Genomic DNA, 23,741 nt, shown 5'->3' on the forward strand with positions numbered 1-23,741 from the left:
CGCCGGCTCACTTTAATCTCCGCGCTGCCGCAAAAGTGGCCTGCTGGGTGCTCTTGACAGCGTTAACCTCGGACATTCCCTCTGGTGCTTTGTCTTTAATAAACAGCCAGGTGCTCTGTAACACTGTGCGACTTAGGAATAACCGGGATAATGGTTATAAACAAATACAAACTTACTCCCCAACATTAATCGGAATATGAGTTGAGATTTGGCTTGCCTGTAAATCATTGAAATAACTTTTAGCTGTGTAAGCACTTTCACAATAGTTGCATTTTTCTTAAAAAATTAAACCGTTACTGTTTAAACTGAAACACATTTGAAGACTTTGCTTTCCTGTCAATCACCATTTCTGATAAGCTTATTTGGTCCTTTAGCAAAGCTAAATTGGCTTAAAAAATAAAAGGAGTAATTTATTGTCATTATTTTGACATTTATTGTGCTGGTCTCAAAAATCCAAATCAAAACTCGGCCCTTTTATTGTACAAACAAACAAATAACATTCCTAATAGATTGGATTGAATTTGTTAGATTGGATAGTTTATGCTTTTGACCTTATAGGCCCCTCCTCTCACCAGTTGTGCAATAACGTACTAATTCATTTCCGGTTACCGGCCCTGTGCAGCTATGTATTATTTTCTTCTTCAGACACGGATTTATTTGCCTGCGATTTTTGCTGTTGAAAGTTGGTCACTGGCTTGTGTGTACACCGACCTTGCTGCAGGTCAGGGGGAGGTGGGCGGTAAGGAGGGCGGTCACATAATTTGGCAGGAACGAGGGAGGCTAGTAGGGAAGGAGGTCAGTATGAAGGAAGATGGTAGGAGGAGGTGGCATGGAAGGATGCTGGTAAGGAGGCAGATTGAGATCTTGCAGCCACAAAGGTGGTGGATACAAAAAAAAACCCACGAATGGTTAGGTGATGAGACATATAGTTAGTGGTTCGGAAGGAAGACATTTTGAACGAAGTAGGTACAGTATGGATAAAGGCAAGGAATATGGGCGTGTGTCATATACATTATAATGAGGTTGGTAGAATGGAGAACGGAAGTGGGGGGCAAGTGGAAGAGGTGTGTTGGAAGTAGGCAGGCAGGATGGCGACAGGAAGCAAGATACCAGGCTTTTCAGAAGGGGGGGGCAGATGGAATGGAGGCTATGTTGGAAGTGAGAAGGCCATGAAGGTAGGAGGAAGCAGGCTGCTGCGTGACCTCAGACTTCCACAGATATGGAGACTTTTTCATAGAGCGAGACACGAATGTGTTCTGATGTGATATTTAAAATCTGTGTATGTGTGCGCGTGCTCAGGTAAGCCGGCGTGTGAACAGGCTAGCCTAGTTCCCTCCAGCTCCACCTCTGCTACTCCCTTCCCACTCATCTTATTATATCGTGTTACATGCAACCTCTCCACCTCGCTTCCTCTCTGTCTTCCTCTCTGTCGGCCTCATTCCCTCATCCCCCACCACACCTCCCTCCATCCCTCATTTTCCCTCTCGTCAACCTTTCATCCCCCGACGAGACTTGACTACACTGCGGCACATCTTGATATGGCAATATTTTCAGACTTTTCTTTGCAAGAACACTCCACATCCCTCAAATTGCAAGTAAACGTCCTGTGAAGTTGATGCCTGCAACACACTCCACAAATACTTGGACAGGGTCAACCAAAACCTGGGGAAATTGAGAAATGTGCAAAAAAACCACCTGTTTGGAATATTCAAAAGGTGAACAGGTTAATTGAACAGGAGAGTGTCATGATTGGGGTAGAAAAGAAACATAACACACAGTTTATTGCTACATCTACAGAACTCTACCATGCAAAGCCCTATGTCAGCAACACCCAGAAACGCAGACGGCTTCTCTTTACCCAAGCTCATCTCATTTGGACTGACGCAAAGTGGAAATGCTATGGTCTGACGAGTCCATATTTAAAATTGTTTTTAGTAATCATGGATGTCATCTGCTCCGGGCCAAAGATGAAAAGGACCATCCATACTGTTGTCAGCATAAAGTTCAAAGCTAGCATCTGTACTTGCACATCTGTAAAGCCACCATTCATGCTGAAAGATGCATACAGGTTTTGGAGGAACATATGCTGCAATCTGAGCAACATCTTTTTCAGGCAGGTCCCTGCTTATTTCAGAAAGACAATAGCAGACCACATTTCTGCAAGTTACAACACCGTGGCTTCATTTGCAAAATAAATCACTGTAGGCTATTGTGTTTTTATTTGTATTTTAGACAGCATCCCAACCTCACTGCAATTGGGGTTTGTAGCAACAGCTGAGATATTGCCAACTATTAAATGGAGGAAAGCTTATTTCCATGCTAATATGGAGCACAGCAGTGATCAGATCAGAGCAAAGCTTATTTACATACTGGATATTAATGAGAAATTGTCTCATTAAAGATGCCAGACATTTTTACCAACTAGAAGATCTTTAAGAAAGGGTATCATGGGTATTTCCATGCCAAATTATTTTGCAAAGTTAATGAAAAGGGCATCAAAAATTATGAAAAAAAAAAAGAGCGAGAGAGAGAGACAGACCATTGTTTTCTATGCGCCTTTACTTGTCTAAATATGGCATTCTGATTAATATTGCGTTTGTGGAATATAAATTAAACAGCAAAATCCACCCATTTTTAGCCATCTCAGGGGGTGGCAATTTTGTCACTTCTGTCGACTGAAAATGACATCACAGTTGCTCAGTGTTCAGGTAATGACCAATCACCGCTCACCTATTTTCTGAAGCTGAGCCATTTTACTGCTTAACTCATACTCCACAATCACAATATTAATCAGAATGCCATGTTTCCACTAGTGGGCCTGCATAAAACATATTCTTGTAAATAATATTTTTAGTTGACTTGCCCTTTAAAAAGAAAAAACAAAAAAAAGCTTGTTATAAATTATGGAATACCGTGCATTTCAGTGCCGTACCGAGCATGTCAATAAGTTCAGGCCGGACTGGTTGGTTCATCGGTACCTGCTTGTATCCCCTCTGCTTTCTTGGAACCTGGGTCCATACTTGCTGCTCCCTTTCCTCCGCTGCCAATCAGCTTGTCGGGGCGCCAGATGAAAAGCACTCGGGAGGAGTAGGCAGGTGGTGAACAAAGGGTGGCAAAGATGGACGGAGACGCATACCGGGGAAGGTACCTCGACGGGAAGGAGCGCGAGTGACAGATGAGCGTGAAGAAGGGGCATAGCTGGAATGAAAGCAATGGGGATAAAAGATAGATGAAAGAAGGTATTCATGGTGGAAAGGGCAGGTGGGACTGCATTAGTTTGTGTGGGGAGGAGGGTGGTAGTCGGTAAACACTGGAGACAAGATGGTGAATGTCAGCCTCTGAAGGACTAAATTTTCTCTCATTGTGTATTTTTTTCCCCTCTCCTAACGATATGTCAGCCTCTATAATTCTGCCATGCTCCGGCTTCAGGTTCCAGTCAGACTCAGCCATACAGCCCCTAAATAAAGTCACCTTTTTGCCACTCAAGAAAACACAAATGACACTCCCCTAAAATTTGCTCTTCTGTGATTTCTTTTCATCCAAACAATTTTTGAAAAAAAAAAAAAATCCAGCATGTTCTCCATGAAGATAAGTATATTATTATACTGTATATAATACTGTATATAATAATGTATTATTAATATAATAATTATTATATTATGTATTTACTTAAAATTCTCCACACCGCTTTTTACACACTTGCCAATTTGCTTCCCCATTTCACCTTTTGTTGTTTTGTTCTTATTTATTGATTACTTGATAACACTGTCATTCTAATTCTGGCAGATGGCGACGGCTACCAGGACCACCTCCTACCTGTGTGCTTGGACGAAGCTTGCCAACGCAGCGCCATCTACCTGGCCAAGTTGGGCTCCAAAGAGGTACACAAACACGCACGCAGACAGAAACTACCATTGGGTGATAAAAACAACGTCACTGTTCTCTACATTTTCCCTTTTTATTTTTTGGGAAGTCCAACATCAATAATTCTACCAATCCATTTTGTTTCATACAACAAACAATGCCTTCACCGCAGGGAACCTGGCTTTTCTTCGATATTTTCCTGAGATTGCAGGTCGCTTCCTTTAAGAAAATGATTTGCAGCAGACGCGGCTGTCATTTGTCACCAAAAAATAAACGTAGCTGAGAATTTGGGCGAGGAGAAATGAAAAGCTTTTTTTGCAGGGGCAGGAACGTTTTAATCTAAGCTTTCCATCCACAAAAAAAAAAACAAAACCCTGGTGAGTACTTTCACAACATTCCCGTGCTTACTTAAAAACTGCAGAATGACGCTGGTAGTCATGTTAGGGAATCATGACTGTCATCTCAGCAGGTGGAAACATTGCCCTCTGGTTAAGTGTTACTTCTATGCACACTGTGGTCCACCCTCACTCTTTTGTTTTTGTATTTTTCATGATTCTCCTCATACCGTGTCAGATGAACACTGCAAACACTATAATCTGATCATAATCATATACAGTACCTCAAATAAAAATAGATTTGTTCTTTGTCTGACAAGATAGTTGTTCTTACTAGTCAGGTTTTGTGTAATTACAGGTCATTTGGTTCAAGCATTTTTTTTTACTTAAAGGGGAAGTCATTCCAAACATTTTTTTCAAGAATATGTTCTATGCAGGCCCACTGGTTGAAACAAGGCATTCTGATAAATATTGCGTTTGTGGAATAAGCGTTAATCCACCCGTTTTTAGCTATCTTTGGGGCGGCAGTTTTGCCACTTCTGTCAGCTGCCATCACAGTTGCTCAGGGCTCAGGTAACGACCAATCACGGCTCACCTGTTTTCTGAAGCTGATCCATGATTGGCCGTTATCCGAGCCCCTTTCAGTCGACAGAAGTGTCAAAATGGCCGCCCCCTGATATGGCTAAAAACGGGTGGATTTTGCCGCTTAACTGATATACCATAAACGCAATATTACTCATGATGCCTTGTTTCGAATAGTGGGCCTGCATAGAACATATTCCTGAAAAAATATTTTATGGTTGACTTCATCTTTAATAAGGTATTGTAAATGCAGTTTGTATTTTACTTAAAGCTATAAAGTATTATCCAAGTATAAGTATCCTAAAAAAAACAACTAATTAAAGCATCACATCTACTCGCCAACAGTTATCTCCATTTTCACTCTTCTCACTCTAGCGAGTGTACGAAAATGGGATGTGTGCATGCCCTTCTTAACCAGTCAATCGCAGGGCAATTTAGAGTGTTAAATCAAACTAACATCTTTTTGGAACGTGGGAGGAAGCCAAAGTATGTGGAGAAAACCCACAAGACAAGACATAGCCTCTCATGCCAACCTCCAAGACCGTCGTGCTGGCCCATTATTTACAATGGAGTAAAATTGTGTTCACAAATCTGACAGAGCAGACTTTTAGAAGTTCTACTGGATCCATCCAATAGTTTTGAAGCACTGATGCTTAAATAATACACACACTCACACACCACCACCCACATATGGTCTTTTCAGTTTACATCCTACCATTTGGCAGGATGCCTGACTCCCTTTCATTCCATCTTCTGCCACCGGAGAACCAGATTCCATTTGGTTATTCCCCACCCCTTCCGAATCAAAAAATAGAAATGTTATCGGCTTATCCGCCGTGTCCGCCCCCACACCCTCACATTCAAAGTCGAGTATTTTGTGTAGATGCATTTCTCTCGTCTTTCATGCGACACGTTTCACTGTCAGCAACAAGAAACAATTGCTTAGAAAGAGGTGGTGAAGGACAAGGGTAGCATAAAACAAAGCATTGGCTGGAGAGAGGAGATGAGGATTATCATCGCTGGTGAAGTGAAATTGAGCAAAGCTGCGATGAAGCTTCCACAGACGAAAACGTCCAATCCATCCATGTTCACGTTGGTCGAAAAGAGTGAAAAGTCTGTCGTATGCATGTCAGGACTGTAGTTGACAGTGCCTTTACCGATTTTCATCCGATAGCTTCTTTTATATGCATTTTGTCAGCCTCTACACAGATTTTTTTTTTCAGGGTCCACAATGCTGATGTCTTTAAGAATAATCAAATAAACAGCTCCTATAAGCAAGATTGCAAAGGCATTATTTGTAGTTTTTTGTTCGTAAAATATCCTGTTGAGTGTGTTGGATTTGTGGATGTATGGTGTTTTGATCCTGAAAAAGAAGTCAGGTTATCAATGTTGCAGAGGGTTATTGCTGTGTTTTATATGATGTCATTTACCGGAGAATTTACCATTCGTGGTTTGGCATGTTGCTTCCTCCTGTGTTCACTGCAAACACCAAAACAATGCAACTTTCACACCAAGGCACGTAAAGACGGAGATGGGCGCTTTATCCTATTTTGCCATTCCGTCCTGCGTCCTCTTTCCGCAACATGGCCGCCGTGCTTTCATCCTCATTCTTAAAAATATTCATCCTTTGACCCCGTCCGTCCTCGTCCTTTTAAAGCGCTCCTGTCCTTACATGCCGTCACACTTCGGTCCTTGCTTAGCCCTCCGTCCTCTGTCCCCAAAATGGGCATGCGCCCATCCGGACGGACAGACTGTTCCATCCCTGGGACAGAATGCCCATCTCTGCGTACTGAACCTCAATATTTTCCCCCATACCGTTAGGCCGCTAGTTTTTATCGTAGCAACCTATTTTCCAATGTTTTCATGTTTAAAAATGCTGTTCTTCTACAAACGAATGACAAGAACAACATAATTTTTACCGCATTTCAGCTAAAATGCTCCCTTTGAGTCATTATTAGACAATGTCAAGACCTTAAATTCAAGACACATGCCAAAACATGGTTGTCCTGGTTTTAGCGCTTCTGAAAAAAAAAAAAAAAAAAAAAAAAAAAAAATCTAAATTTGGCTGTCTCTACAGTTTTGTTTTCTGAGAAAGTTTTTATCGCTTCTCAGAAACAAAACACTTCTAGCATCTACGTTTTGGTGCCTGCAACCCTCAATGTTCTTTAAAAATGGTGTCACGTAAACTGTCTCTATCAAAAGGGATAAAGGGGAAATGGATAGACACATTAAGTGGCTCTATCAGGCTGTGTGTGTGTTGGAGGTAGGGCATTTGATGGAGAGGGGATGAGTTATTTCTGTTGCCTTCATTACCACTTGAAGTCGAACATGTCATCAGAGAGCAGCAGGAGCAAGAAAAGAGCATGGACGAGGGCTGTGGAATTGAAAAAAAAAAGAGAAAAGAAAATGAAAAACAACACTTGATGAGATACCCTCGGGTTAGCAAGGACGCCCCGCTGAGTCCAAACCAGATCACGTTGTATTTACATGCACGTCGGCTTTTTGTTCAGCCCCAAAGCAGCAATCGGCATCCACCCCCTGTGTGTCTTTAACATCCTGCAGACCTTAAATTCACCTCGCTAAAATAAAATCACTACAGGGTAGCTTCGACCCATTTCTGCCGTTGAATATTTATTTTGACACAACCCCGCACTGTCATAAGGATCCAACTGTGGTCCGTCGACTTACTCTCATGGGAAACTGAATTTTTAACCTGACATGAAAAACGAGACGAGTCATTTTCTGTAACTTATACAGTACCTGTTTCACCTTAACAATCATCGTAATGATAATTGACAACGCTAACAATGAATGGAGAGGGGAAAAAATGAATTTGTTTACATTCTACAACCAGCTATTTTGCTGTGGGAAATTAGTCAATTATACTTAATCGGTCTGAAATCTATCAGGGTTCCCACGCGTCCTGAAAAAACTGGAAAATTATTAATAATGAGAAAAAAAAAGTGCGCCATTTCCTGGAAACTCTTGAGTTGTCCTGGAAAAATGGTCTTTCCTCCCTCTGCTTCTGTCTGCCTTGTGGGTGAACGCAGATGGGTTAAAGTCTGTTCTTCAGTGGGCAACATGGAGCTCTAAAGCTTTTCTGCTTCATCTCTGCTTCTAGCTGGCACTGCGCCCCACGCGACGCTACGAACCAATCAGCTCGCATATTCTTTTAGCACTGTTCTTCTGCCCAGTGTTTCCATATGACTTCGTTGCTCGATTTACCGAATTTTCAGACCCTAGGAAGGACTCATTTGATGACTTTCAGTTCAAGAGTGTTGCCGTATGTAGCTTTGTATTTCGAGTTTGAGGTTTTTCTTCTCCAAACTTGGGGGTGGAATTTATTAGTGTATGTTGTGATAACTTGACTTGTAGCAGATGAAAGAGTCCCAGAAAAGTCCTTAAAAAGTCACGGAAAATAGTTTCAAGAAAAGAGTGGGAAACATTGCTGTATCAATGCTGGCAACATATAAAGACAGGCACTTATCTCATTGATTTTTTTTTTTTTGGGTGCGCCTGGATTTATTTATTTTTATTCTGAAGAGACTTTGTAGACACCATATATATCATTGTATTAGTAGTTTGCATGGAAGCACTGTCCGATGTTGTGAAAGCGGACTGATGCTGCATCCTCGCACATTTCGCACAGCAGTCAGTAAGCAAGTCACCCCCCATAGGCTTTGGCTGGGGTCACATCCACTTGGCCTTGTGCAGCTCGCACGTCAGCACTCGATTAGCTTCTGCTTTCCGAACACAAAAGAACCGCGAGACACTCCAAACAAGTGGCGGCCCGGACAAGTTTGGTTTGAAAACTCATCGCCTGAGTGTAAAAGCTCCAGTCAGTGCACATCCGTCACCAACAGCATGGGCACCGCCCCTGCCCAAACCAGAGCCAGCTGGCCAGCTGGCCAGACGGCCGAACGGCCACGCCCGGTCGCCCCGCTTTGCCAGTCGGTGGTCTTGGACATGTGATGCTGACATATGGTCTCACTCCATCTCTGACTCCTGCTATGACCTCATTAACACCCGCAAATGAAGTCATAGCCGCCCGTCAACCTTGTGCTACGTGACCTTTAACCTCCTTGAAATGACATGCTTTCAACATTACAAACAGCATTCAAAAGGCACAGTTTAATGTTTTAAAAGTGGGCGTTAAGGTAAAATCACGTGTTTCAAAAAGTTCAACGAACCTCATCGAAATTACATCCATCCAATCTTCTATCACAGTTGTCTTCATTAATTGAAGTGATCTGAAGCCTATCCCAGCGGATTTTGGGTGAGATTTTGTATAGTGCCCATCAGAATCACTTAGTCATCATCAATTGGTAGCAGACTAATGGAACTCTGAGGTCTTATTATTCAGTAAGTGGACGGACATTTGCACACATACCAGTTAGGGGTAAACATTAGTCAGTTTGTTTTGTAGGCAACACTCAAGTAACGATAGTTGGGTCAACGTAGATTAATCAATGACGTCACTGATATTTTTCAATCGTCAACTCGCTGTTTTCCTTCAGCCTCCAAATACAAGCTCACTGATCATAGACCTACGCTCGCCATCGTCGCCAGGTGCAGTCGCCCCACCACCCCGTTCCCTCATCCATTCACATACAGACACTCAATCATAAATCACATTCAAACACCTTGATGGCCTCACAGGCAGTTGTAACTTGTCAAGGTCGAACACCAGTTCACATAAGATAACTGCAATATAGACACTTTCTACAGCACTAGAATGTTTGAATTAAAATTCCCGGAGGAGGGAATGCTTTTTCAATGGTGTATTGCAGTGAACTGCAGTTGTGTTAGGATTGTTCTTCAAATTTTCTAAGTTCTCACTGATTGTGAGGCTTTACAAGGTGCCTGGATGAGTGTTGCATGCTGTGTGTCTGTAGGTGTAGGATGAAAAATGAGTAGATGTGTAGTTGGATGTTATCAAGATCAACATGTCCACTCTGTCATAGTGAAATTTCAATTAATATAAAAACCCGATCAGAAATACAAAATGTATTTGTTGAACGGTACACAGTCAGCTTGCTCGTTGATTTATGTTAATAAGAGCTACCATGTGCTCGTTAAATGTCCACCCTGACTTTGTCCACCCTGTCATCAAGCTCACATATTTGCTGTCTGCATATTCATTGTCTTCTTGCAGATAATTTATTGGGAAAAAAGGTTTGGCCAATATGCATTTCTAACAGCATAACAGCGATGTCAATTCAACATCAATACGACATCACAATTATTCAATTGATGTCATATTGATGTGGGCATAGGATGTCAATTTAACATCAATATGACATCAAAATCATTCAGTTGATGTCATATCGAAGTTGTTGTGCCATCAGATGGGCCATTTGGAAGACCGATTTCTGTCCAAGCTTTAACTTTCTTTAACTTTTTTTTTCACACACTTGTGCAAGTCCATAATTCTCTTCCTGATATCTTGGCTGATTTCTTTTGACTTTCCAATGATTATATGCAAAGAAGCAGTGTGTCTCTTGCGTGCCTTCAAAGTACGTTTTTGTTCCTACAACGAAATGCCGAACCTTAAAGTGTTTATCTTTTGATTACCCGTACACGGGAATACACTTAGTAACATTTGTAATGGAAGTTTGTTCGGTTACACATGATTTCAGAAAAGTTCATTCACAGATTAACACAATTACAGTATTCTGGAAAGTAAAAGGAACCAGGCCTGTTGAATACATTTATTAAACAAAATAACTGAAAAATAAAAGTCCTTTATTGGGTAACCCAGTTCCCAAAATACAGTGCATTTAATTTCTGGTACCAACATTCGCTCTGGGACACTCCTGTCATTGCAAGCAACTGTAAAAAAAAATCATAATGATTTTGACGCAGTTGAACAAATGTTTCCAAAAAACTCTCCAGATTGACAAATATGACGAATGGGGAAATTGAGAGAGGTCATGTAAAACTCTTCTGACGTGGTGAGAGATCGACGACACACTCGCTCAAAGTCAAACATTGACTCTTGGGCCTGCCTTAAAAGTTACCCGGTATTTGCATTTCAACCACTTCGACTGCCTTTGCATTTCTCTTTGTGCAGTTGGGGGATTCGCGTCCCCCTTTTTTTTCGATTCATCCCATTTCAAATAAATCTTGCTATATTTTAATAGGGGAATTGAGGACAGCCGAGTATCCTTTCCCCTTATCACGACTCTGTGGAAATACTCAGCTCGGCCCGCTGTGGCAGAATTGAGAGGTGGGGGACTCGAGTTCCTTGACTTGTCTGGAGTCAGACTTAGATCACCATTTTTAGGATTTAGGACTTGCTTGGCTAAAACTTACCAAATTTTCAATTTAAACATTAACTACATGACTTGACTTGCCGGATTACATTGGATTTCTTTTTTTTTTTTTTTTTTTTAAAAGACAATGATCCATTTGTTCTGTTTTTGAAAGAGGAGTTATTTGTTTGTGCCGTGCAATCAAACCTGGCATTCCGCCAGGTGTTGCTCAGTGCAGAGTGTCTGTGCAGAGGCCACTTCATGAGCATGAAAGGTGATTAAATTTGGATTCAAGGATTTGTGTTTGAAAGTAGCTGTTCTGAAAAGTATTTTCCTGTGTGTCACCAATCTGTGCAATATTCAAATGTATTGCTTTTTAACATCGGCCTTGAACTGCAGGCTCGGAATTGAGACGCATCAGTCTAAATTGAACGAAATGCCGTGCTATCTTCCAAGCCTTTTGCCATTCAGTCGCCCATCTCCGCGGCGCTCCTAATGCGATGAACGTTTCCCTTGTTGTAATGTCTGCGGCATCATAAAAAGCCATTACTTGGTCACACGGCTGCTTTTAAAAGTAATTCAATTGCCTTGTTGTCTGTCTATCTTGCACTACCTCCCCGGCGTTAACCCTGAAATTCCACTGCTGCCACCCACGTTTTAATTTCTTGGCCTAATGAAGCGACAGGTGCTCTCCAACAAGTCGACTGGAGTCTGCCAGCCTTTTGTGTGTTTGTTTGCCTCATTCACTTTTTAATGTCGATGGTCCATGCAATGCAACACCGTCTGCAGGCCACCAATTTCCGGCTGTTTGCTAAAAGCCCACTCGCCACTCAGCCGTTATTGCAGTGTTCTCAACCTTTTTGGGTCCAGGGACCCCTTTACTCGTTCATTGCCAATGACATATTTATTTGTCTTTTCACAGTCCAGCCATTCAATCCTAGGAACTTATTTATATATTTTTTTCAATGTTTTTTCAAACGTTAGAGTAAAAGAGTCTGAAAATGTCTGGCAATGAGTTTAAGGGGAAGTCGATCCAAACATATTTTTTTCAAGCATATGTTTTATGCAGGCCCACTACTTGAAACAAGGCATTCTGATTAATATTGTGTTTATGGAATATATCAAAATCCCTCTGTTATAGTAACGGCCAATCACAGCTCACCTGTTTTCTGAAGCTGAGCCATGATTGTTTGTTACTTGAGCCCTGAGCAACTATGTCATTTTCAGTTGACAGTGACAAAATGGCCGCCCCCTCAGATGGCTAAAAGTGGGTGGGTTATGCTGCTTAACTCATATTCCACAAACACAATGTTAATCAAAATGCCGTGTTTCAACTAGTGGGCCTGCATAGAACATATTCTTGAAAAAAAATATGTTTAGGTTGACTCCCACTTTAAATGGGAGATGTTTTTCCAAGGACACCCTCATAACTAACATCCTAAATGGCATTGGAATAATTATTTCAACTATCCAACCTAAACGTTGTTGACACGTTTAATAGAACATAACCACATTGAATTGAAATAAATTCAGCATTCACACATCGCCGCTGGCTGACGTGAACTTCCACGAACAAAACAGCTGTGAACAAAAACAATCATTGTTTATAGTTTAGCGATAGTGTCGCTGTATTTTTCAGACCGTTCCGCAAAGAAACAGGCAGCATGAGCAGGATTGTTTTCAGATTTTTTTTGATATGACAAGAATGGAGACCAGTGGAAAACAATCACACAAACAGTCAGTCGCAAAAAATTTTACAGAGGACACCTTACCTCACCTGTACTGCTCTACATGAGAAAAGAGCACGAGAGCTTGAATTGCTGCACTCATACATGGATATCAGGTGTACAGTATGTGATGTTACAATTCCATCAGACTTCTTAATTGGCCCAAATCATTGGTTGTGAAGATTAATTGGTTCAGTATGTTTTTGTTTTGTGAAACTCATAACCAAATTATAACTTGTGGACCCTATCTTGAAACCCATTGCATTAAAGTCATCGGTTTATTTCGCCAGTGCAAAATCCATTTGCGTTTTTATCTCCATTAACTAGGTCATTTGGATCTTAACACTCCCATGTTCGTATACTGACATTTGAACTAGCCTCAGGCCATTTCTTTTGCATTAACACCACGCTGCTGTTTTAATGGACCTGACTTAATCCATAAGCACTGTGCATGACTGCTATGTGTATACCAAGGCATAGCCGCGTCACGGTCTACTGTCAGATTTGATTCATTTTCCATTCAGCTAGCCCTAGCTTGAAACCCTAACCCTAGCTTGAAACCCTAACCATAGCTGGAAACCCTAACCCTAGTTTGAAACCCTACCTTGAAACCCTAACCCTAGCTTGAAACCCTAACCCTAGTTTGAAACCCTAACCCTAGTTTGAAACCCTAACCCTAGTTGGAAACCCTAACCCTAGTTTGAAACCCTAACTTGAAACCCTAACCCTAGTTTGAAACCCTAGCTTGAAACCCTAACCCTAGTTTGAAACCCTAGCTGGAAACCCTAACCCTATTTTGAAACCCTAACCCTCATTTGAAACCCTAACCCTAATTTGAAACCTTAGCTGGAAACCCTAACCATAACTTGAAACCCTAACCCTAGTTTGAAACCCTAACTTGAAACCCTAACCCTAGTTTGAAACCATAGTTTGAAACCCTAACCCTAGTTTGAAACCCTAGCTGGAAACCCTAACCCTATTTTGAAACTCTAACCCTCATTTGAAACCCTAACCCTAATTTGAAACCTTAGCTGGAAACCCTAACCCTCATTTGAAACCCTAACCCTAGTTTGAAACCCTAACCCTAGTTTGAAACCCTAACCCTAGTTTGAAACCCTAGCTGGAAACCCTAACCCTAGTTTGAAACCCTAGCTGGAAACCCTAACCCTAGTTTGAAACCCTAACCCTTGTTTGAAACCCTACCTTGAAACCCTAACCCTAGCTTGAAACCCTAACCCTAGTTTGAAATCCTAACCCTAGTTTGAAACCCTAGCTGGAACCCCTAACCCTAGCTGGAAACTCTAACCCTAGTTTGAAACCCTAGCTGGAAACCCAAACCCTAACCCTAGTTTGAAACCCTATCTTGAAACCCTAACCCTAGTTTGAAACCCTAGTTGCAAACCCTAACCTTAACCCTAGTTTGAAACCCTAGTTGCAAACCCTAACCTTAACCCTAGTTTGAAACCCTAGTTGAAAACCCTAACCCTATTTTGAAACCCTAGCTGGAAACCCTAACCCTCATTTGAAACCCTAACCCTCATTTGAAACCCTAACCCTAGTTTGAAACCCTAGCTGGAAACCCTAACTCTAGTTTGAAACCCTAACCCTTGTTTGAAACCCTAGCTGGAAACCCTAACCCTAGTTTGAAATCCTAACTTGAAACCCTAACCCTAGCTGGAAACCCTAACCCTAGTTTGAAACCCTTGCTTGAAACCCTAACCCTAGTTTGAAAGTCTAACCCTAGTTTGAAACCCTAGCTGGAAACCCTAACCCTAGTTTGCAACCCTAACCCTAGTTTGAAACCCTAGCTGGAAACCCTATTCCTAGTTTGAAACCCTAACCCTAGTTTGAAACCCTAGCTGGAAACACCTAGTTTGAAACCCTAGCTTTGCGATCATAAATTTTCTTCATGTACACATATTGCACTTTTGCACTTGAGCCTACCTCCGTCTTTGCTTAGTCCGTCCTTTTTTTTTTTCCTCGTCCTCCAGCCAACCGTCCACAAAATGGGCCGTTCGGTTCCTGGGACAGAATGTCCAGCTCTGGAAATGACCATAACCATAACTTGAAACTTGAACATAACATATCATAACTTTAACAACTAACCCTATCCAAAATTCTAAACCCTAACATGAAACTAACCTTGACCCCGCATCCTACCCCTATTAGATCATTTGAGTTCCGGTACATTAATAGAAGTGGTTTGCTCGATTGAGTTCGGATCAGAGGCTCTTAAACTCGCTCAAAGGTAAACTCAAAATGTGTTCATTCGGTTGACTCCTCCTTTAATGTGTCGGACTCATTTTTTAGCCTTTTATCTTTTGGGGGGGAATTGCCAATGACATAATTTTGACTTGCATGTCTTCTCATAGCTAATTTTACCAGCCGTTTATGTAATCGCTAATAAATCTGCGGACATTCTGCTGCTAGTTAACGTTATTAGCTGCACTTTAGGTAAGTGTCCCTGTGGTGTTTCACGTCGCACCTGCTCCCTATTTAACATTCATGAATAGTTTATACCTACCAGCATCTGGCTACACCCCCCCCCCCCCCCACACACACACACACACACACATTACGCAGGGTCTAAATTATCTTTCATTGTCACTTTAAGTCTCATTAAATCCTTGATAAATCTATACCGCTGAGACGAAGCTGAACGTTGAGTGTTTCATTTATCGGCGATCATCACACTACGTTGTTCTGGACTCCCAAAAAGGCATGTACAGTACACTGTCAAAATTGTTGACAAAATTTTTTTTTTTTTTTTTTTTTTTGTTGTTTTTTTTTTTACATTGTTTTAAAACTATGAAATCAAAGAGAGTCATTTTCAGTTAACTATGATGTCACACTGCAACCCTGACCAAACCATACTTGGCTCTGATCTGGGCTTTTTAAATGCTGTTGTTGTTGTTGTTATCCTTTCGGCTTTTAATGCCTAGAAATAATCCACAAGCCAAAAAAAAGTCCATGGCACGCTTAGTCACAGGCACATGCGTGCCACACATAGTGCAAGTGTCGTGATTAAAGTGATTGCTCCTCTCACTAGTTATTCATGAAAATGGTCACCTTACACAATAGTAATAAACTGAACTACTGGAAATAATCTAGTAGGTCAAAAGTTGTCATTGTCAGAAAAAGCTCACCGCACACACGGGGCATGTGAACGTTATTACGTGTTCATGGATTATTGAGATTTCCCCCCCCTTGCTAGTTATTAATAAATACCTCCACCGCACACTATAGTAATAAACGGAACGACTAAAAATAACCCACAAAGTTAGGAAACCTGCTGTTATATTGAAGAGCATCTTCTTTTTACTTTGGAAACCAATGACCAACATTTTTTCCTATTTTCTGACATGGTATGGACCGGTAACTAAATCAATTTGTGCATTTTCTTCACTGTCTTTTTTTGTGAATAATGGGTTAGAAATTAAAACGTTTTTTTTTTTTCAATCTGATTCACCGATTCGTCAAAGAAATTAATCGACAGATTCATCGATTATTTTAAATAATCGTTAGCTGCAGCCCAACTCGCAGCCTGCGCAGAACAATGTTGGGATATACAGCAATTATGGTCTTGCAGTAATGTCAGGGGGATATCAAGGGACATTAATAGTCCCCCATTCCCCTCGCTAGCATGCATCCTGGCACTTTGCGTGCAATATAATCCGTCCGCCATCGGCTAATTGTAACGCTGGCCACGACCGAGGGGGAGCTCGTCACTTGTTGAACGCCATTAATGTGAAACTTTCATCCGCTGCTCGAAATGGCTTCATATACTTTCCTCATTTCCGTCAGCCTGAAGTGGAAAGATGGCAGCTTCCTTTCTGCTCAGTGAAACTGAAATAATAGGAAGGGAGAGGTTTATGCCGTTTACTTTTGCTGTTCCCACTAAAGCCATCAGTCACGATCTCTAATGCAGAATTGGAGCACCTTGCTGACTCTTATTACTGTCTGCAACAGAAACGACTCACTGGTACCCCTTGGAAAGTTGGAAAAATGCCCCCACCACCAGTCTGATCAACCGATACAAAATTCGGTGGACAAGTCTATCTTAAGAGGGTCCGCAGAAAAGACTTGAGGAGCCATGTCCGAGATGAAACGGGAAGTTGATCATTTGGGTTGGAAGCAGGCGTTTTTGGGCAAATTCCAGACTTCTTACTCTGTCAAGAGTATTCGCCCAAATGAGCCCCTGGCAGGTGTCATAAACAGATGGGTGATGCCAGATTGTGAAGCTTTTCTGCCTACGCCATTTAATATAGTTGGGGCGTGGCATCTAGGTTCATTGATCGTTTTGAAGATTTGCCATGAAAAGGGGAGCTATTCTTGACAAGACACTCAGTGCAGAGTAAACACAGTTATCGATCTACATGAAACGGAAAAGTCTCACGGATTCATGCCTGATTACTGACGAGGAAGTTGGCCATTTTGATTGAAAGCGGCTATTTGGGGAGAATTCCAGAACTCCTACTTGGAAATTCACCCAAATGAGCCCCATTTGGAAGCAAGTATTGTGGACAGATGGGTGACGCTTTAGCTTTGTTGCCTACACCATCTCACGTTAGTAAAGCATGGTGTCAAAGTTTGACAGTCATTTTGAAGATGTCCTTTTTGAAAAAAAAAAGAACAAGCGTGCTCAACTCAAGTGTCACCCAACGCACAATTGAGTGGACATGTTGTTTATAAACCAGCAGGAAAAAAAGTCTCAAAGACCCAGTCTAAAGGCTCACACGACAAGCAAAGCCCCTTCATCGCTGCTTTAATTACTATCCATCCATCTTTCCAAATCATTTAGTAATCATCTATTTGAGGACCTCAACATGCCCGAATACTCTATTATTATTATTATTATTATTATTACTATAATTATGTATCAGATTTCTTATTCTATTGTTTGTTTGTTTCCTGTCAAGTGGGTCCAGGTGCTGTCCGACTTCCAACAGAGGGGGACGGTGTGGAGCTTCGTGCCAGGGAAGCCCAGCCAGCCTCTGTCCTTGCACTTAGGGGACTACAACCTGGACGGCTTCCCAGACGCCCTGGTGGTCCTCCGCAACACCAGCGGCAGGTAGGACCGCCGCGGAAATTCTCCTCCCGATAGCATCGGTTGATGCATTGTTCTTCATGAACCCATAATACACAGCTTATGTTGAAAAATATGTCCAGTAAATGGATTACATGGAGATTTGGCACGTTGCCGATAATCTTGTCATCCGTCTTCCTGTAGCTGTAATAATGACCACAACATTCGGTACACCTACTGACATCCCAATTGAGTGCTTTCTCAGAAGTGACTGACTATAAACCTAACGCAGATGCGATTTTTTATTTTTTATTTTTTCTCTCATTTTAATCCTTACTATAAAGACTTTACAGTGAAAATGTGTGGATAGTGCGGCACTTATATCTAAATACGCCGCAAAGTAACTGCATTCCACCCACCACGCTTTCCCCACTTACTCCATATCTATGTAGTGAGGTATCAACATTAATTCAGTCAAGTCTGAGCACGGCCCCGCACCACCGAAAGAAGGCAGCTAAGGTGAGCGTGATCTTCAGCCGGCAGACATAGACCGCCGATAAGAAAACCCTTTTAAAAGTCATTACGCCATGTGCCTAGACATACACATGGTAGACATCAAAGTGTGTGCATGTGTGTGTATTGAATGACCTATATGGATTATCTTTAAGAGATAAAGATAAGATAGTTGAAGAGGTCAGAGCTGTGATCATTGACGCATACTGATTGGTGCGCGTGCGTGCGTGCTGTGGCGGTTGTCGGAGACTGTGGGATAATGAGTAAGAGCCTCAAATGACACACAAAGACACACACATTTATTTTAACCTTACATTCTGGGCAAATCCATATATAATCATCTCTAAGTCCCGCTGGGCTTAACCCTTGAAGGACTAAAGCCCCTACCCCACCCCTGCCATGGAGGAATGACTGGGGTCTCACCAGCGTTAATCAAATGAACTGCCAGAGCTTCCTCTTCCATTTCCTCCGCATTTGTAAGCCCGCGGTGTCGTCTGCTACAAGGAAACATGCCCTATTCACACAAAGTGAGCGATATCGGGCGTTCTGATGAAATTTCCGGATGAACCTCAATATGATCTCTTGATGGTAAAATGTGAACAGCATGATGAAGACTCTTTAAATGCCAATTCTAATTGAATCAGGAAACGGATTGGTCCATTCATGGATCAAAGACCGGTTGTGAGTTTTGCCATTCAGCTCCTCGTGCCGCCACATTAATGTGTCGTTTCAGATCATGAGGTGTTTCTGCGGGAAATTATCCAACGTCATTTACTAGAAATCATTTCGTTGTTCATCTGTCTATGCCAGCGACATACACTATTTGGCACTACCCGAAAATGGCCTATCATAATTGCCTATTAATATTCTAAACCGTAAAAACACCACAGACTGATCTCGAAAACACTTTAACATAATTTCAAACTCATTTTCCAACAGTACCCTTAAAACTCAACTTTATGTAACGCTTTAAAACAACCATTACTGCATATAAAGTTCTGTACATGGAGTAAAAATCTATCATATAATAACAAACAGTGCAAACAGTAAATGAATAACACAAATCAACAAAATACTTTTTTTTTTTAATCAATTCATATTTATGAACTCATTCACTGCCATTGACGAATTGACTTGTCTTTTCACAGTCCAGCCATTCAATCCCAGGAATTTATTTATATATTTTTTCCAAATGTTTTCAAACGTTTGGGTAAGATAAGGTCTGAAAATGTCTGGCAGTGAATGAGTTAACCAATTAATTAATCAGAAGTTACAATTAACCAATCTTTTGACTCGTTGCCATTCATACAACAGAATAATAGCTTTGCGATCAACTAAACAGGTCCAGATTTTACAATGAGTAAGTCAATTACTGGGTAAATGAGACAAGATCATCATTATTTCAATAGCTACACTTTCCGTGATATTTTTGTGTTGTGGTGTCTGTCAAGTATGTGCTTTGGGTCAATAACGATTATCAAACACTGGTCCAATCGATTGAAAACAACATGTCAATGGGGATTTCTGCATCTTCTTTGGACTGATGATCTTTGGTCCTAGAGGAGTTCATCAGGTGGTAATTAACAGGTTTGAATTGGCTTTTTAAATTTAGGTCAGAGTCGATAATCACACCATGATTTAAATCCAGAGATGGAAATATAGGCTTGGAAGAAATGAGCCGGAAATCATTTTGAAGTCGAGCGGAGCCTTAGAGACTCACAGACGATGAATCTTTTGGGACTCTCCTGACATTCACCGCTTGGGACATTGCTATAAATGTGGAGATGATAGCCACCAAAGCTAACCCTAGCACAATTTATGTTGGCGATTGTATCGGTGCGTCCTGTCGCACCATCTATGATTTCCTCCCAAGCAAATACTCAGACAGCGCACACTTAAATCCAAGCTCTCTTACTCCCTCAGCCTTTTCATCCTCCCGCTGGGTTATTTTTAGCGGCTTTCACAAGTGCTTGTCATCATGAGGAAAGGCTGCTTTTTAAATGATCACATTTGGGAGATGGAGAGATATGCTTGACTTGTGTGCTTTAATAGTATCGTGACTGTTCACCAGAATTCCAGTTCAGTTTTTTTTTTTCCACAGTATCTGGTACCAACATGACCATCATGACTGAGTTTGAAGCAGTTGCTGCATTATGGTAGTGGTATAGTAAATTCATTTTTATGGATTTGTGGGACTCTGAGACGCTCTCTAAAGTTATCCTGGTCACTTGAATCACATGAGCCAGTGTTATTGGTTGAGTCAGTGAACCAATACAGTTAAATCATCAGAGTCTGCGGTGTTTTTGGAACTTCACACGTTTGAATCAGTAAATAGATAATGGAATCATCTGAGTCTGTAGTATCTGCTGTAAATTCTATGTAACCAAAGACTGCAAATAAGCTGATAAAAGTAAATTGACTAAGCCTGCTCATTTCAGTCGTTGAACTGATGCCGAATCATTTGAGTCTGCAGTGTTTCTGCTGGCTAAATCGAGTTAGTGAACCAATACTACCGAATCAATCGATTTCCGCTGTCTTCCATTAGTTCATTAACGAAAGTGATTGAGCTGGTTCAACTGACTCATTAGGCTCTGGGGTCTTTGTGGTGAGTCTGTCGACTTGAGTAAGACAACCGAATCTACCAAGTCTGTTGTGTTTCTCGTGAGTTTGCTAACTTGAGTTAGTCAACTGATTATACCAAACAAAGTCTGGGGTGTTTCCAGTGAGTCTGCAATCTGGAGCCAGTCAACTGATAAAACCGAATCATCTGAGTCTGCTGCATTTCGGGGCAGTCCACTAACTCGAGTCATCGAACCGATACAACTGAATCAATTTGGTCCTCGGTATTTCTGGTGAGTTTGCTAACTTGAGTTAGAGAGCAGATATGACTGAATCATCTGCATCTGCTCTGTTTCTGGTGAGTCAGGAAACCAAAACAACTAAATCAACTGAGTCTGCTGTTTCCCTGTGAGCCTGCTCTAACACATTTGAGTTTGGTCGGCATCTGAATTAATTGCTCGTCACTGACAACTTCAAAGGTTCTCCAAATAGAATGTCTATCTAATAAACAAATGCTTTAACAGGCAGTTTGTAAGACTCTTCTTAACTTTACACAGACTCTCTTCATAGCAAATTACCTTTAATTTCTGAACGCCTCCCTTAAGTAATTGCCATTGGATTTTCCCCTTTGAGCTTATCTCAGCTCATTGACTCATTTAGAAATGATTGTGGATATTTATTCAACTTATGGATTTGCTGATTCAGGTTAATGCACCCTAGGTTTGCATGACTAAATGAAAGCCCCTTTCACACTGACTTTCAGACAAAATTTGCACATCAGAGTTAAAGCTGGAATTCATTCACCAATGCCTGTCAAACAGAATTCCCCGAAGCAAGGCCAAGTATGTATTCGCACGTCTGCTTTGGCTTTGCGCATTTTGATCATTAGATACATGGCAACGCTATTGCTTTCAACAATACCTTATCCCACATCGGTACCTTACACGGGATAGAAATCTAGGACAGAAGACACATTCAGCTAATTGGATGTAAGATGACAATTGCTTTCAACACAAATGGGTGAAGCCAGTGAATCTCGGGTGTTAAACTTCACACTCTGGTCGCGGCTTACTCCGAGGCGCCCGTTACGGTTTTTATACTATTTCGGAAGTCGTCGGTACCTTCGACCTGTGGTTCTCAAATTGTACCCCTGCCAAATTATTTGCTGTAAATTAGGGCCCAACAAATATGGATTTTTTTTTTTAGGCCGATTTGAATATATTAAAAAAAAATTCTGACAACCGATTAATTTGTTGATTCATTTTAAAAATATATATTGAATAAAATAACTTGTTTTTCGGGTCCCTTAATGCTTACAACAAGACGGATATGAATTACAGGGAGAACATTTAACTCTTGTGCAATACAGATACTTGGTTCTTTAGTATTTGTTTAACTTGACAACAGAGAGAAATGTTCAAGTGTCAAAAATATGCAAAAAAAAAAAAGCATTAACTCATGAATGTATCTTTTGGTTTAGGCCTTAAATGTATGTAGTATTTAAGTCGGATAATGAGTGAAGTTACTGGCAAAACATTATTTATGCATGAATTCAACGTTAAATCACATTTCTTCTTCTCCATTATTTATTTTTGCCTTGAAGAGATGACTTAAAACTAAAAACCAGAGACTCCTTTCTCAGATGTCTAAACGTCATCTTTGATAGAGTGGCATTTATAAATAAAGGATGTACATAGTTAAACTGAAATCTTATTCAAATTCTTTTGTTTTTTTTAATTCTGGGAAACCAAGTTTCACGAAATGTGTGTACATAGTCATGCAACTCCTGAAACTTACCCACAACCTTCTCTAATTGCCCTCTGGTTGTTATATTTGGTGGATTTGTAGATGTGAACGTTATATACTTTTTCCTCTACCTTTAAACTTTGACTTTTCTCACGCAATATTCACTGTTGTTAAACACAAGGCCTGGGGGACCAGATCTGGCCCGCCGCATCATTTTATGTGACCCGCGAAAGCAAATTATGTGCATCGACTTCATTACTAGCATTGTACCCCTGCAGTATTATAACTTTTTATCTTAACTTTTTTATAAGTACATCTTTGTTCTTGTAGAGATTGAGACTTTTTGTCTTGAAAGAAAATTTGACTTTATTTTCACATTGCAACTCTTAGCTAAAAAAAAAAAAAGAAAAAGTGAATTTGATGTTGTAATATTGCCTTTTTCTTCAAAGACAATAAATAACTTCCTTATTTCTTTGGCATTTAGGTTACACATGGTACAAACTGGCATGTTTAATTGGTATTAGGATTATGAAGGTGTCTGGGAGAAAAAAACGAACTACTGAGTAAAAGACAACATCTGGAGAGGAGCTGCGTGGGCATCAGTTTCGGTCATCCAAGTCTGTTTATGTTAGCATCGTCCTCTGTTTTTGTGTCCGGCTGTCATTTCCACCGGCAGCTCCTAAAAGTAACAAGCATTAAATCCAGGTCACGGGACAGACACCGCCTCCAGACGCTGTCTCATCCCTTGGGTGTGTGTTGAGCATTGTTGCAACACAAATTCTCAGACTGAACACAAGCTAAGCATTTGGGATTAAGAGAATCAGGGAATAGTTGAGAGCGGCTAGCCACATCTTTTTTTAGGTAGGTACATAGGTAGGTAGATAGGTCGATAGATTAGTTAGCTAGTTTCTTTTGTCTGTTGGGTAGTCTGTTAGTGAGCTTGTTAATTAGATAAGTGGTTAGTTTGTAAGACATTTTCAGACCCTCTTTTATCCTAACGTTTGAAAAAAATATAAATACATTCCTGGGATTGAATGGCTGGACCGTGAAAAGACAAGGGCATTCGTCAATGGCAGTAAATGAGTTAAGTAGATGTTTGGTTGGTCGGTCGGTTGGACCGGTAATTAAATGGTTT

At 41.0% G+C, this 23,741-nt stretch overlaps 1 protein-coding gene across 1 annotated transcript in view; it reads left to right on the forward strand.

The window, feature by feature from the left end:
- The window catches only part of itfg1 (integrin alpha FG-GAP repeat containing 1), a 94,881-nt gene that overhangs the window by 24,995 nt on the left and 46,145 nt on the right, over nucleotides 1-23,741 (forward strand). Inside the window, exons 9-10 of the mRNA XM_086025273.1 lie at nucleotides 3,787-3,881; nucleotides 17,682-17,833. Of these exons, the coding sequence (XP_085881399.1) occupies nucleotides 3,787-3,881; nucleotides 17,682-17,833 (247 nt within the window). The remainder of the gene's footprint in view (nucleotides 1-3,786; nucleotides 3,882-17,681; nucleotides 17,834-23,741) is intronic.

The sequence above is a fragment of the Filicampus tigris genome, chromosome 3, assembly GCF_054856515.1.
Source record: "Filicampus tigris isolate MCC_2025a chromosome 3, RoL_Ftig_1.0, whole genome shotgun sequence".
In the NCBI taxonomy this organism is placed as follows: domain Eukaryota; kingdom Metazoa; phylum Chordata; class Actinopteri; order Syngnathiformes; family Syngnathidae; genus Filicampus; species Filicampus tigris.